Source organism: Telopea speciosissima, chromosome 11 (assembly GCF_018873765.1).
Source record: "Telopea speciosissima isolate NSW1024214 ecotype Mountain lineage chromosome 11, Tspe_v1, whole genome shotgun sequence".
NCBI classification, from domain to species: Eukaryota; Viridiplantae; Streptophyta; class Magnoliopsida; order Proteales; family Proteaceae; genus Telopea; species Telopea speciosissima.
The window spans coordinates 10,643,026-10,659,256 of NC_057926.1; the positions used below are offsets into that span (position 1 = coordinate 10,643,026).

A 16,231-nucleotide genomic window follows, 5' to 3' on the forward strand; every position below is an offset into this window, starting at 1 on the left:
TTTGACCACTCGTTGTGGAGTGCTTTTTTCAAATCCAAAGTCTTTAAAAGTAATCATGTTGCATTGGCAGGGTCGAGTGGACTAGGAACGAAATCTTGGAGAAATGCCTGGCATTTAAAGATTTCATGCTGGATAAGTCACGATGGTTAATTAGCTCTGGAAATATTTTTTTCTGATTAGATAACTAGGTGGGAGTTGGTCCTTTGATTGATTATGTGGACGACGCCTTTTAGGTTGACACAACTTTGCGTGTCAAGGATGCTGTAAATGATGATGGCACTTGGAGCCAGGACTTGTTGAATCGGATTGACTCGGCAGGGGTTAGGCAAAGCGTCCTACAGGGTAGTTTTTCTTTTTCAGATAAGGATGATGTTTTGGTGTCGACTATTACTAGTGATGGTTGTTTCACAGCTAAATCGGCCTGGAATGAAGTACGGTGCAGGTCACCTGAGGTTCCCTATGCTAGATGGATCTGGAACCAATCTCTACCCACGAAGGTAGCTTTTTTTACATGGCAGCTCCTTAATGGGAAAATTCCCACAGATGAGTCTTTAATGGTTGTAGGCATTCCCCTAGCTTCCAAGTGCAACTATTGTGGGAGGCCCAGGAGGGAAACCACTGATCATTGCCTGATTGTTGGATGCACTGCGGCGAAGGTTTGGAGCTTCTTTTCACGTGTCTTTGATATTGAATTGTTGCCATCACAGGACGTCAGAAGTCGTATTTTTCTTTGGCATGGATCGGCGGGCTGTAGCAGTCTAAGTGCCTATATTACCGGGCTTTTACCCTCCCTAGTTGTTTGGGAGCTATGGAAGGAAAGGAATAATAGAAGACATCGGGAAAGTATGCGGGCTGCAGGTGCTATTATTGAAAGCGTTAAGCTCTGGGTGAGAGGCCTTCCGTAACCCTCCTAGATTGGGCGCTTATCTTCCTCTAGAGATGGCTTAATTCTGCAGTTTTTTGGTTTAACGGCTCCTCCTACCCGGCTGAACTGTCCTCTCCCTGTTTATTGGTGGCCGCCTTTCGTCTCAGTGAAGCTTAATGTGGATGAGTGCTTGTAGAGGCAATCCTGGTATTGGTGGGGGTGGAGGGGTCATCACGAACAAGGTGGGTGTTGTTTTGGCAGCCTTCTCAAGTTCCTGTGGTGATTGCACAAATTCAATGGCAAAGTTGAGAGCTTTGAGAGATGGTTTGAAATTGTGCCATGATTTGGGACTTGCTGATTTTGTGGTAAATTCAGACTCTGCTTCCACTGTTAGAATGATTAATCTCAAGATGTAACCTTTGGAGGGGATGGTACTGTTTCTAGCAAGTCATGACCTTAATTTGTTCTACTCGGGCTCTGGTTTCCTTTGCTTATAGGAAGAGTAACAAGGCGGTTGATTGGATGGCCAACCTAGCCTGTGATTCTGGTTCCTCCATCATTTACCAAGTTGGCAGCCGGCCACCAGGGTAAATGCAGCATATTCTTCGCGAAGACAGGGCTGGCTTGCCAGTTCTAAGGAAGTAGAGTTTAGTTTTGCTCGTTTTCTCATGATTGTATGGGTTGGGTCCAGATTTGAGGTGAGAGTGTTTGCTCCTTTGGGTTGGGGTAAGGTGGTACGTTCCCCCTTGTATTCTTTATTCATTTTTTGGATTTTAATAATATTACAAGGGCAGGCCCGGGTCCCAGGTATTATTCGGGTTTAAAAAAAAAAACCTTATATCATAAAAAATCAACATTAAGCCTCCTCAAGTCATCAAAAATAACATTAAGTGACATCAACTCATCAAAAATCAATATTAAGCCTCATCAAGTCATCAAAAATCAGCATAGAACTAGAAGACAGCAGAACTGAAGAAGCAAGCTATTGGAAGTTTGAAACAATCAAAACATACATTTGGTTTATACTAGTCTCACTTTTTGTTTATACTGTTCTTAGAAAATATGAGCTTATCTATAAGAAATTAAATTCCTCTCGATTTAGAGAGATGTTCCTGTTCTCTAAGAAGTTTGTCTAGTCAAATGATTTTAGTTTTACATCAGACTTTTTGTATTAGTTAGAGCACAAAACCAGCTTTCCAACAAATCCAAAAGTGCTTAAATCTGATTTATATTGAAGAAGTTATGTTCCGGTCAAACCTTATTTGGTCTGTGCAAATGCAGTCAAAATCGCTCTGAATAAAAATATTTTTTTATAATATCAAAACAAATGAATATTTTATCGTACTTTTGGTTTTTAGTAATGTTTTACCATATTAAGATTTATAGAATTTTTAGATTTGAGAAAAACCCTAGTATTTGAAAGTTGAAAATTTCACCTACAGCCGAAAATGCAGTTTTTGTTCTTGAACTGGGGGGTTGACTTTTTATCCTTTTGGAATTTGATTTTTTAACTATTTTTATTGGATTCAAATAGGGGGGTATTTGCTTATTTATGAATAATATTTTAAGTAAATGAAATTACAAATATAAAAAACCGCCTGAACGCCTAGGCAACGTCTTGAGAACTATGGTTTCAATACTCCAAAATGCTGAAGTTAAGAAAAGTTACAATAACGTTCCCAATTAAAAACATCCATCGTTCCATCTATCATTTAAAGGCCTCTATAAGACACAAGAGGCCTTCCATTATCGTCTTATTCCCTTCACTTCTATAGTCGAACCATCTCTTTCTCTCTCCCTCTGATTAGGTGATAATCCAAACATGGGAGGGCTACATCAGGGTAATTGACTAACTTCTTTTTTTTTTTCCCCGATATTACCTGGGACCCAGGCCAGACCCTAAAATTTTATTAAGATAAAAAATTAATAAAAGAATAGAAGGGGGGGGACATGCCACCTGTACCCCAACCCAAGGAGCAAAACCACTCTTGGTCTCTCAAAAACAAAGCATTCCAGACCCAACCTGATATGAACAGAAAACACATGGGCTATTTTATGAGAACAGGTTGTTCGGCCTTGTCCTCCCATAGAATACCCTGGAAGGCACCCATAGGCAGACAGCCCTGCTAGAGAGTGAAAGAGGACACAGAATCACAAACAAGATTAGCCAACCAGTCAGCCACCTTGTTACTTTCACAATAAGCAAGGACATGTAGGCCCGAGCAGAAGAAACTAAAGCCACAATCTCCTGAAACCAGTACCAACCCTTCCATAAGTTACACCTCTTGTGGTTAACCATTTTGACAGTGGATGCGGAATCCGAGTTAACTACCAAATCAAAGAAACCCAATTCCTGGCACAGGAGCAAACCATCCTTCAAGGCTCTTAGCTCTACAATCGAGTTAGTGCAAACACCATAAAGTTTGAGAATACCGCCAGGGCCACACCATTCGAATCCCTGATGACCCCTCCACCCCCTCCAATGCTCGGATTACCCCTACAAGCACCATCCACATTAAGCTTTACTGAGGCAAAAGGCAGACACCAATAAACTGGGAGAGGGCGTTTCTGCTTGGGTGTTGGGGCCAAGAGGCCAAAACACTGTAGAATTAAGCCATCTCTAGTGGACTCCACCCGACCAACCTTGGAGGGTAATGGCACATCTTTCACCCAGGCTTTAATGCGCTCAACTATTGAGCCAGTAGTGCGCCTGTTTTCCCCATGCCTTCTGTTGTTCCTCTCCTTCCAAAGCTCCCAAACAATTAAAAAAGTAATAATTAACAGACTAACTTCTCATTATAATGTATATGGATTAAAAAAATTACCTAATTAAATTTTGTATGTAATGGACAGTAAAAGACGCTTCATCGCTTCTTGTCTGTTTTGTCTTCCCAAAGGGGTTTACAACTTTGACTATTACTAAGGTAACTATTCCTTCACCCCCCTGCCCCCGGTCTTTTCTTAGTTAGTATCCAATTAAAGTGGAACCAAAAGATATGAATCTCATGAGATGACTTGGTAGAAAGACGCAATGAAGTTTTGAGGTTCTCCGGCAATGCCTCCCCCCCTCCGGCAGCTCTGTTTGCTGCCTGCCCTGATGCTTCACCCTTTGTACCATCCTTCTCCCCTGCAACAGCCTCTCCCCCTCCTTTCAGTCATGCCCTCACTATCCGAATACCCCCTACCATTGCTGCCTACCCCTTTGCTTCATCCCCTGTACTACCCTCAAACCCTGCATTAACCTCTTCTCCTCCATCTAGCTCTGTCCATGCCCAAAGCAACCCACCATCCACCACTTGGAGCTCCCTCTTCTCCGGCAACTCCTTTGCCACCATTGACAGACACTCCCTGTACTTTGTCCCTCCTTCCATTATCGATGACTCCAGGGTTGGCTTCTGCCCCAAGGGCCTGCTTGATGACGAGCTCTCCAAATGGTAGTGTTGCCTCGTGGGGCACTTTCTTGGCGCCCATCCACCCTTCCATGTCGTCAAATCCTCTCTGCAAAAGCAATGGCGTGCGGCAGGGGCTGTCTTCACCTACCTTCTATCCAGTGGCATCTTCATCTCCAGGTTCTCCGACGACTTCGACAAGTCTTGAGCCTTGGAGGGTGGTCCATGGCTGGTTGGCAAGAAACCGATCTTCCTCCGGCAAGGGGACCAACGCTCCTCTCTCGGCAAAATAGACCTCAAATCCATCCCAATCTGGGTCAATCTGCCAGGTCTTCCCTTCCACTATTGGTGTGCCTCTGGACTCAGTATTGTTGGATCGACCATCGACAATCCTCTCTTCTCCGATGAGCGCACCAAGAAAATGGATCGTCTCTCCTACGCTTGTATCTACGTGGAAATTACTGTAGACAACCCTCCCCCTGACTTTGTCATCATCCAGGAAGAAGATGGCCATTCATTCTCTCAAAGGGTAACTTATGAGTGGCTGCCCCACTACTGCTCCGTCTGCAAATCCTTCGGTCATCCTTCGAAGCATTGCCTCCCGGGCCCTCTAGGCACTCTAGCTCCTCCGCCTCCATCGACCACTGCTTCAGTCCCTTTGGCTGAAGAAGTGGCCACTGTTGATGTTACTGCAGCAGCGCTACTTACTGTGGAGGAGAAAGAAGACCCTGTGGAAGACGAAGTTGCTGCCATGATCGCAACCTTGGTGGATGACGACGTTGGTGCCTTGATTCATGCTCAGGCAAATACTGCTTCGGTGGCCGGGAAAGCTCAGGTGTCTGAAGGCTCTCTGAAACCATCCCGTGGCCGGAAAAAAGAAAGGAACCGTTACTGGAAAAGCATCCGTGACTCCGGCAAGGATCCTAACCATGGCGACTCTCCCGATGCCCACCTACCACGCAGATCCACTGACGTTGACCACAACAAATTCGTGGTACTTCAGTCTCTCGATCTTGGTGATGATGGTGATGTTGCAGTCTCAATTACTCCTCTCGAGACCTACTTGAACTGCGATTACGATCTGTAGGCTCCCCCTGCCGTCACACCTGTAAATCCCCTTTTACCATCGTCCTGTTCTCCTTCCCCTTTTGGCAATCCAAACCCCCCTTTATCCCCTGATAACCAAAACCTATACACCGCTTTTCACGAGGCCCTCTTTTCCCAACACGAACCACCTCCCCCGTCCACGTGTCCCATCTAACCACCACACCCGCCCTTTTGTCCCATCTCAAGTTAACACCCAGTCTGACCCGGCCCATCAACCCGCCCACTCAACCCACCTAACCCACCTTACCCATCCAGCCCATTTAACTTATTCCAAAACACCTTACCCCCTGGCCGAACCATAACAAACCTATTTCTGGTCCACCAGCCGGTCCTACTTTGGCCCATTGCCCTTCATCCTTGTTCCTTTCCTCCCCCTCCTCCCCTCTGGTTTGCTTTCCCCCTTTGAGAGAGTACCGCCTGAGGCCCCGCAGTGTTCCCCCGGGGTCTCGGTTAGTTCAACAGCTGGTTGGTTGCCCCCTCCCCCCCTTTGCTCATGATCCCTTGGACCATTTGGAATGTCCGTGGCCTCAACGCCCCGGCCAAACAAGCTGAGATTTGTGACCTTATCAAATCCTCCAGATCCACCCTCTGCTGCCTCCTTGAAACAAAAGTTCTTGAACCCAATTCTTCTCGCATTGCTCACTCTCTTCCCCCCTTATGGTCCTTCCTCTCCAACTACACCCACTCTCCAAATGGCCGAATCTGGGTCCTTTGGGATCCCTCCAAATTCCATATCTCGGTCTCCTCCGCCTCCCCCCAATACCTCCATCTTAGCATATCTGATCACCTTCACAATCACCTTCTCTTCTTCACCATGGTTTATGCTTTTAATCGTTACCTGGATCGGCTCCCCCTTTGGGACGATATCCGCTCCATTTCTCTGTCCGTTGGTTCTGCCCCCTGGGGCATGGGTGGCGACTTCAATGTTGTCCGTTATTGCGACGAAAAGTTGGGTGGTTCCCCCATAGATCACCAAGCTGTTGACGCCTTCAATTCTTGTCTCGAGGATGCTAAGCTAAACGACCTTAGATGGTCGGGTGCTGAGCTTTCTTGGCACAATAAGTGCTCTGGCCTTGATAGAGTAGCTTGCAAGATTGATCGTGTCCTCGTCAATGATCCCTGGCTCTCCTCCCTTCCTTCTTATGCCGTCTTCGACCTCCCCGGCCTCTCTGACCACTCCCCCATCTCTCTCTTTGTCCTCTTCTACTTATCCTTTGGTTCCAAACCCTTTAAGTCTTTTGACATGTGGTCCTCCCATATTAGTTTCCTCTTTATTGTTCAGGCTGCTTGGGATCTTCTTATCCAGTCCTTCTCCTCCCCTCTCCTTACCTTCTCTAAAAAGCTGAAAAATGTCAAATCTGCCCTCAAATCTTGGAATTCTTCCACCTTTGGAAACATCTCCTCCCGTGTCTCCTCTTGTCGTGACACCCTCTCCTCCATCCAGTCCCGTCTCCAGTCCGATCCCCTCAACTCCTCCCTCGCTGAGGAAGAGATCCTTGCTGCCTTTGAGCTGTCCTCCTCTCTCTCTCTTGAGGAAAGTTTCCTCAAACAAAAATCCCGGATTAAATGGCTCGAGCTTGGCGACTGGAACACAGCTTTCTTTCACCGATCCCTCAAAACCAGATCCAACTCCAACTCCATTCTCTCTCTCACCACCTCTGATGGCTCGGTTCTTTCCTCTGTTGAAGCTATCAAATCCGAAGCTGTGGCCTACTTCACTGGTATCTTTTGCCCCCCCTCCACCACCCAATCCTCCATCCCGGACGACCTAATCAACAAATTCGTTCCTTCCCACCTCTTCAACTCCCTCTGCTCCATCCCCTTTGTCTCTGAGATTCTCTGCTGTTCGCTCTCACAAGGCTAGTAAAGCTCCATGCCCTGATGGTTTCAGTATGGGGTTCTTCTTCACTTGTTGGGACATCATCGGTGCTGAGCTTATTAGTGCCATCAAGAGCTTTTTCTTCAACCCCCCCAGATCCAAAGCGTCAATCACCTTTCTCTTCCTCATCCCAAAATCTTCTGGAGGCTCTTCCATGCCTGACTTCAGACCCATCTCCCTCTGCAACCTCCTCTACAAGTTCATTGCCAAAATTCTAGCCAACCGGCTCCAACTTGTCATCGACTCCCTTGTCAGCCCCAACCAGTCCGCCTTTATCTCCGGGAGAAGCATCACGGACAACATTATCCTTTGCCAGGAAATTGTTCGAGGATTCCACCGTAAATCCATCTCTCCTTCAACCCTTTTGAAGATAGATATCCACAAAGCCTTCAACTCCATCTGTTGGGACTTCATCTCCCAAGTCCTTCTTAAGATGTCCTTCCTTCCCACCTTTGTCAACTGGATCCACTTCTGCATCTCCACTCCTCGCTTTTCTGTCCTCCTCAATGGCAGCCCTGCTGGTTACTTTAACTTCTCTGTTGGTATTCGTCAGGGCTGCCCCCTTTCCCCGTAGTATCCAGTCCAAAACTGACCTCCACCTCATCTCCCCCATTCCTAAATGTAAGCCCACCAACCTGACCCACCTTGCTTTCGCTAATGACCTCATGATATTCTCCAAAGCTGAACCTCTCTCCCTTGAGTCCACCATGTCTTCCCTTCACCTTTTCCAGGGGCTTTCTGGTCTTCGCATTAACCTCCTTAAATCCCAAATCTTCCTGGCTGGGGTTCCCGATACCACCAAAGCTTCCCTCTCCGCCATCATAGGCTTTTCCCTTGGCACCTTACCCGTCCGCTACCTTGGCCTCCCCCTCATCCCTGCCAGACTTTCAGAGTTTCAGCACACCACTGTAACCCCATCCTTGACCTCCTTCGCAGGAGGTTGCAGCTTTGGAAAGCCAAACTTTTATCCTATGCAGGTCGTCTCGAGCTTATCAGATCGGTTCTCCAGTCTTGCTACATCTATTGGAGCGGTGTTTTCGGCCTTCCTAAGGCTACCATCAAGGCTGCCGAATCTATTATGTGTGCTTTCCTATGGAAAGGTGTGGATTCAGCTAGGTTCCTTCACCCCAAGAGCTGGTCTTCCATTTGCTCCCCCAAATCTGAAGGAGGTCTTGGTCTCAGAAGGATTAAAAATGTCAACTTTGCTAGTTCTATCAAAGCTGTTATGGAAGCTCCTCACCAACAAATCCAGCATTTGGACTTCCTGGGTGTATGCAGGGCTTCTCCGTAGAGACTCTATTTGGGCTGTCAGCTCAACTCCAGACTCCTCCTGGATTTGGCATAGAATCCATCAAGTGAGGCATATAGCCAGGGGCGCTATATCTTGCAGGATCGATGATGGGTTGCAGACCTACCTTTGGCTTGACAAATGGCATCCTTCAAGTGTCCTTGCTTCCATTGTCACTCCCGTGCCATTTATGCTTTCGGCCTGGACAGATCTACCCTTGTGGCTTCCATCATTACCAGAGGCTCTTGGTCCCCCCCTCCCCTCCTCCCCTCGCAGATCTTTGGAGCTCCCTCCCCCCTATCCCCCTGGTCATTGAGGCAGAGGTGACACCATCTTGTGGCTTCCCTCCCCCTCTGACAGTTTCAGTTCCCGCTCCGCTTGGGACATGGTTAGACATAGAGGGACCTCCTGTCCTTGGCACAAAGCTGTTTGGTTTAAAGGGCACATCCCTCGTCAGAGCTTTACCGCTTGGTGCGCCCTAGCAAACTGCCTCCCAACCCAAGCTTTCCTCAGTCATCACCACATGCAAGTCTCCCCCAGCTGCTGCCTTTGTTGGAATGGGCACGAAGATGCAGACCACCTGTTCTTCTCTTGCCCCTTTTCTGCCTCCATCTGGAACCATGTCCTTCGCCACTGCTGGCCTGCTCGAAGATCGCCGCTGCCCCTCTCCAGAGAATGGGTTTGGATTGGTAGGACTTTCAGAGGCAACTTGATATGTGATTCGATTGGCAAGCTTGCCTTTTGTGCCACTATCTCCCACATTTGGATGGAACGTAACCTTAGAAGATGGACCTCCAACTCCCGCTCTTTCGACTAGATTTGGAAGGCCATTTTCTTTGATGTTTCGTCTAAAGCTGGTTCCCTTCCCCTGGCTGGTGTTAAGGATACCCCCAGGAACAGGCTCATTGTTGTCTCCTGGGATCTTCCTACCTCCATTTTGAGCCCTAGCTAGTCTTTAGCTTCAGTTTGTTGTTGGCCCTAGGGCTTGTATATTCCTCTCCTTTCTTCGTAATTAAATTTTTATTCATCCCAAAAAAAAAAAAAAAGGTAACTATTTTAACTGTATTTCAATCTTACAAATCAGATAAATTTATATTAACTCCAATAATCTGTACAAGGGCCATGGACGGGTCCAAGGCTGACCAGTGATTGCAGCAAAAACTCCATAACTAAGCCCATGGAAGGCATTAATGCACTATTCAGCATGCCATGTTGTATATACCATGTGGGTTATCAAGCTATACTTAGGTAGATACAGAATCACCAGGGAAGGGGGAGAGAGAAGAGGAAGGGGGCTTGCCGCTGCAATCCATTCTTGAGAGACTTGGAATGAATTCAGGCATTGGATGGAGACTCACTGCTGCAACTCTTTGCCTTAGACGCTGCAACTCGAGCTTGGACCTTGGACGGAGATTTGACACTAAAACTCTTCGCCGTAATATGAGTGATTAGTGGTTAGTATTAGTGTTGAGTGTTATAGGGTTCCAAAATAAAAAACTGAGGAAGAAGGAAAACGAAAGGCGTGAAGGATTTAGGGCTAAAATCTCAATCAGGAATGGTAGGGGTTTTCATTTTGTTTTTTGGGTTTTTTTCCTTGAAGAAATCCTAAGTTATGGTGTAGAATATGTTTGTATGCATATCATATGTGTTTAATACTCGTACATATAAAAGTCATGTTATTTACCATATGTGCTTTTATTCATAAACATATGTATTTTAGATCTATACATACACATGCGTACTTACTATGTCTTAGACATCTTAGTTTTTACTGATGCTTTCCAGACCAACTCAGCCAACATATTTTTTTTTTATACTAGCCCTGTCAAGGTTCCTTGAATCAATGCTGGCCATAACTCTGATACCATAGGTTCTAGAAACCTAAAGGATTAGGTTCAGAAACTTGGTTAAAAACCAGAATCTCAGTGAAGAGAAAAGACCAGATTTAGGAGATATCCAATATGTGGCAATCAACGACTCAAATGGGAATAAAATTCTAGTTGAAGGTCATTTTAATGGTCCAGAATAACTCGTCAAAAGAGTCTGATCCAATGTATGATCTGGAGTTATAGTGGCATCCTATGAGGAATAGATGTCCCTTATAACTAAAACTCTATCTTAATAAGTTAGAATAGGTGTCCCACATAATTAAAACCCTATCCAAAGTAGGAGTAGTTCTATTCAAGAAAGACCCTATCCTATCCTTAACAACCAAGGAAATAATAATTACTTTATGAAATAAAATAATTCAAACTAACCTAATATAGTAAAACTGTTGGAATATGTAATCCAGAATACCCCCACGGTATTCTGGTCTTTTTGGGGTAGTTTAATTCTTCTTATATTATTAACTTTATGTCGATTATCTGGGTTTTAGTCCCACATCGCCTAGTTTAGTCTCTTTGTAATTTCTCCTCTATTATAAATAGAGGGGCTTACCTATCAATGAAGATATAACATTCTAAGCTATTAATTTCTCTGCTTCTCTCTTTCTAACCCACGATTCTGCAAACATGGTATCAGAGCAGGTCTAATCTAGATTAGAAAGAAAGAAAAACCCCTCTTTTCTCTCTCTTGGTTTCTCCTTCTTCTGGTTTTTAGCCCTTTTTTTTTTTTCCCCCCCCCCCCCCTTGTAAGAGGGCAGCACTAATGAGGAAAACCTAAACCAATGATTTAGTTGCTGCCCTCCCTCCAACCTACCCCTTTTTCATACCTGTGATTATGTAAACATTGATTTACTCAGGTTCTGATCTGCTTTTTTGGAGATCTATTTTCTGCAGTGTGTTTTTTTGGAATTGATTGCTGTTCTGTTTGAAGATTCCTTGGAGATCGATCAAGGTTATTATTGGGAACAACTCCTTTTCCTGGCTAGTTTCAGATCTGGTTCTTGTTTGCCGCTGTTTTTATTCGAAGAGTTTATTCCTTGTTGGGTATGAGATACGCTGCCATTACTACGATACCCCTGCTACCGTTAATGGTTGAAGGAGCTCTACTGCTATGGTTGGGTTCTTCGATGAATATGTGTCGGTTGCTTGCCACTGTTCCTTTTTGAGGACTGGTTCGAAGGTGGAAGAAGAAGGACATCCACCTGCAATTTTCTGCTGGCTGTGTTATTTGTCTGGGGATGGGGCTGCTATTACTGCCCTTTTATTTTTACTATCGTGGAGTGATTCTGTTGGAGAAATGACTGCTGTTGTGTGAATCGAACCAACATTTGAAGAACCTCTATTCGTTGAAGGTGCAGCCCTCTCTAGAAGAAAAAGGTCCTGCAGATTTACATATTGGTTTCCTGCTGGGCTGGTTGCGGTGTTTGGTGCTCTGGTTGTATGGTGTTTGCAGCAGCTGTGGTTTACTTCTCTTCCCTTGTGAGATTTTGCTAGGTTGCCGTTGCATCCACTACTATCGCCCCTGGTTTCGTGAAGGAGACAAGGGGGTCTCGAAGTTATTGATTTGATGGGGAGCCTGACTGAAGGATTTCTCTGCTGCATAAAATCGAACAGATCTTTTTTTTCCGCCTTTGCTACTTTCGTCCAGAGCTTGAAAACGTGGTTGCTTGAGATGTTGTTGGTCGAAGGTTGAAGACAACACCTTCACGTGGGTTTGTATAAAACCCATTTTTTTTCTCTGATTTTTCTCTTTGGTCACCGCCCACTTCCGCCTCCCATTTTTTCCCTGGTTTCACGCGAGTCCCTTTTCAAGGTTGCATCTCACAAGTCCTACTCACTACTTTTCAAATCAGCCTTCCTTTTTACCTTTCCTTTTTTTCTTTATTTTATTACCCATATCACGTTTCCTTTTTTTTCCTTTTAAGTTTTAACTTATTAGGTAATTAATACCCTACCTTTAATTATTATCCATCCTTGCCATTACTTTTTCATATATCTATTTGACTACCCAATTGACCCTTGAAAATTCTGGTTTATTACCAGTTTGCCCTTTGGCTTGGATTATATTTAAAAGTGGATTTCCACCAAATTACAACCATGCCATCCTTTTTTTCCAACACCGTTCCCTTTCAATAATTCTAATTCCCTTCATATCCCATACCTTTGGTATTTACCCATAACTCCTTTGGAAACTTCTAGTAAATTACAATTTTACCATTCCTTCCTTTTTAATTACCCATAGCACCTTTGTAAAATTTTGGAAAGTTACGTTTTTGCCATTAAACCTTACATCATCTCCATTATTTGTCCATGTGTATTACTACACGTGAGGGGGAGATTATATACAGTACACTTGCAGACATTGCAGAAGCAGAACTTGCAGGAACATTTGTGGCAAAACATAGAAGATCAGTGTTTTCCATCATTGCTATTGGGTATCCTTTGTTATTGGGTTGAGTTTGCCGTAAGGGGGAGATTGAAGTATTGAATAGTATTGAAGATATTTGGTTGTTGCCTATTTGAGGACTTTCAGTTGGGTTGATACAGTTTTTTTTCCGCTGCCTAATTCAGTTTGTTTCCGCTGCTTGCTGCTCTAGTTATTTAACTTCAAGATTTTATGTCACTATGACAATCTGAGATTCATCACTGGTTAGCTATTGAAGATCGTTGAAAGCTGCCTTTTTTGGAAGAAATTCCAGTTCCGGTTTGCTGATTATGTCTGTCCAGGTTTTGAAGATCAATTATTTCAAGTTCTTGAAGGTTTTTTTGGGAGCTGCATTCATCTGTCAAGCTGGATTCTGTTACAACTTAGTTTTTTCCCATTTCGTTCAAGTTGGACATTAGTACCTTGTATGCGCCAACTTGAGGGGGAGTGTTAGCATTATTAAGAGTTCTTTTTTTCTTTAGTTCAAGCTGGATCTTTTTTCTTTACATATTTGTATAATCCAGCTTGAGGGGGAGTGTTGGAATATGTAATTCAGAATACCGTGGGGGTATTCTGGTCTTTTTGGGGTAGTTTTATTCTTCTTATATTATTAAGTTTATGTCGACTATGTGGGTTTTAGTCCCACATCGCCTAGTTTAGTCTCTTTGTAATTATAATAGAGGGGCTTACCTATCAATGAAGATATAACATTCTAAGCTATTAATTTCTCTGCTGCTCTTTCTAACCCACTATTCTGCCAACAAAAACCCGTATTCCTACCTCCTACACAGTTGTCATGGTGTCTAGTGACCAAGGACGTTGGGGGAGCCTGGACGTAAGGCAACTGGACAACAAGGCTTCGCTGATGCCAAGGCATCGCAAACGCCATGACAACTATTCTCCTACCCATAATTTTGGTCTATTAAAGTAGCAGCCAATTACAAAGAAAACCCATTGAACTAAAGACCCAACACATATATATAAAACCCAACCAAGGCTTATTTTTACTAAAATAAGCCAACGTCCATGGTTTATCTGCATCAACCAGCAGATCCTCCGACGATCTGCATCACTTGCTTTGCAAGAATGTTGGCTATGTCATTTTCCGACCTCAACTTCCATTGGAAAGTGATACTCTCTCAGGAAGCAACGTGAGTGACAAAGTGAATCTGATGGGATAACAGGCCAGCCAGCCTTTTTCCTTATGCATCCAATTACTGTAGCAGAGTCATCTGTGTCATTCCTCCTCTCACTAAGACTACAGATGTTAATTATACTCTAGCTCTTTCACCCTAAAATGCTTGACACATGATGCAACTAGACAAGTCCTTGAAACTACCAACTATGGGTTTTTGCGTTAGTAAAGATAGGTCTAACTTATCATGAGAAAGAGGTGTTGTTGCCTTCTTTAAGATTGCTAACTTATCACGAGAGATTTTATTATAAAAAATGCAAATATCATTAAGTTGTAAACGTCCTACAAGGACATGATAGCAGAAGTTATAATGTGGATAATTCTGTCAAAGCTTTTGTATGCAATGCAATTATCCTACTCCCTAGAATTTATTGGCTTCTACATGTTACGTCAGCAATCTTATATACAATCTTTAACTATATAAGGTCTGGTCATCATATTCCAATATCTCTCCTACCCCCCATTTTACTTGGGAGTCTATTGACGGAAATTTACTTGTGATGGATGTTGCCTGCAGATGTTCCTTTCAGTTCTAGAAACATTATGGAAGACCCTGAACTGAAGACTGCTGTAAAAGCCTTCAGGTAAAGTGCTTATTTTTCTGCTTAAAACCATGAACATGACTTTATTTTTACCGTTTAGAGCAATCTTATGTTCTGACTTTGGTCTTTCAAGACCACCTCCTCTGTGAAAACTAGTTGTAGTCTAACTTCTAGCTTTGTTATCAAGTTACATAAGATCTCCAAAAAGCTTAATGGATCTGTGATACAAAATGGCTGTGAGCTTATTCTTCAACATGAATGTTCTTAGAGAAGCTGGTTAGACCTTAATTCTGTGTCTCCCTGAATCCAGTTACTATGTTTCAAGAACACACCCTAAGTTCTGTTATAATGAGTATGTGGTTAGCATTTAGAGTTTACTCAGGACTGAAACAGATTGACATTGTTTGCTTTTGTTTTTGTTTTGTTTGTTACCGAAACTTATATTGGAATCAATAGTATATTTGTTTGTGGTTTGTATCATTATCAAGCACCAGTACCTACATTCCATTAGATGATTCTAATCTTCCTACCAACAGATTATCTTTTTGGCCATTTGCAGTTGCTAGGCCTGAATTTAGTTGTTTTTCATTTTAAAGAATATCAATCTCCTAAGTCGGTTCTTTGATTGGAGAGTCCTGAGTTAAGATCATAACTGTCAATGATGTAAATTATAGATCCTGGGGTTGATTGTGAAATTATGTCAAGCATGGCTGTGGGCCTTGAGATTCTGACTGATGAGTGGGAAGAAAAAAAGGAGGGAGGGGGGGGGGGGGGGGAGTAGGTACACTGTTTTAATTGGTAGTTACTCGAAAGGGGGCTGGGTTTGGTGATGTATATAGAGTACCTTTAGGACTGAACACCATAGTTATCAAGGCATCGCCTAGGCGTCCAAGCTCCTTGGTCACCTTGGGTGCCTAGGCGGGCTCCTTGCCACCTTGTTGGTGTTGCCTTGATTTTGGACTCTCTCCAATCCCATGGTCGCTTTGGCACCTTGATAACTATGCTGAAAACTTTTTTTATAGCTAACATCCTGTGCTGATTGTTAGCAAAAACTTTACTGTTACACACCAAATACTATCCCAAAATGCAACCAAACATCTGTGTCATGGCTTGACCAAATTTTTTGGCACTCAGAATCATATGTTTCCCTAACCCTGCAATTTGTGGATCGTTTGTGCAGCAACTGGCCCACATTCCCACAGATATTCATTAAAGGAGAATTTGTTGGAGGATCTGATATTATTCTCAATATGCATCAGGTGAATACTAGTAATGGTTATAATAGGCTGTTTGCACCTTTAAGGGTTGTGTGTTAACTCCAATTTATGCCATGTGTAGACTGGGGAACTGGAGGAAAAGATCAAGGATATTGCTGCCAACCAGGAAATCAAGGAATAGATGATGCTCTTGCGTCTAAGATAAAGAGTGGTGGATACCCATACTGGATGAGTTTTTTTGGGAGGGCAATAGCTCTGCACCACGCGGTTAGAAGCTTCTTCACATTATGGGAAAGTTTCAGCAATAAATTCAATGTGGTAGAAGGATATAGAGTGCTTCCCATTGATTGTGTGTTAGAGTTTCTGTTGTTTCTCAACTTGCAACTAAGTGATAAAAGGATAGATAATATGTATATTTTTTTGGTGTGCATCTTTGTC

General features: G+C 43.7%; 1 protein-coding gene across 1 annotated transcript in view; it reads left to right on the forward strand.

Moving 5' to 3' along the window:
* Positions 1-16,029, forward strand: part of LOC122644627 (monothiol glutaredoxin-S15, mitochondrial-like) — a 47,406-nt gene extending 31,377 nt beyond the window's left edge. Inside the window, exons 6-8 of the mRNA XM_043838007.1 lie at positions 14,552-14,618; positions 15,757-15,835; positions 15,915-16,029. Coding sequence (XP_043693942.1) covers positions 14,552-14,618; positions 15,757-15,835; positions 15,915-15,974 — 206 coding nt within the window. The 3' untranslated portion in view covers positions 15,975-16,029. The remainder of the gene's footprint in view (positions 1-14,551; positions 14,619-15,756; positions 15,836-15,914) is intronic.
* The last annotated feature ends 202 nt before the right edge of the window (positions 16,030-16,231 follow it).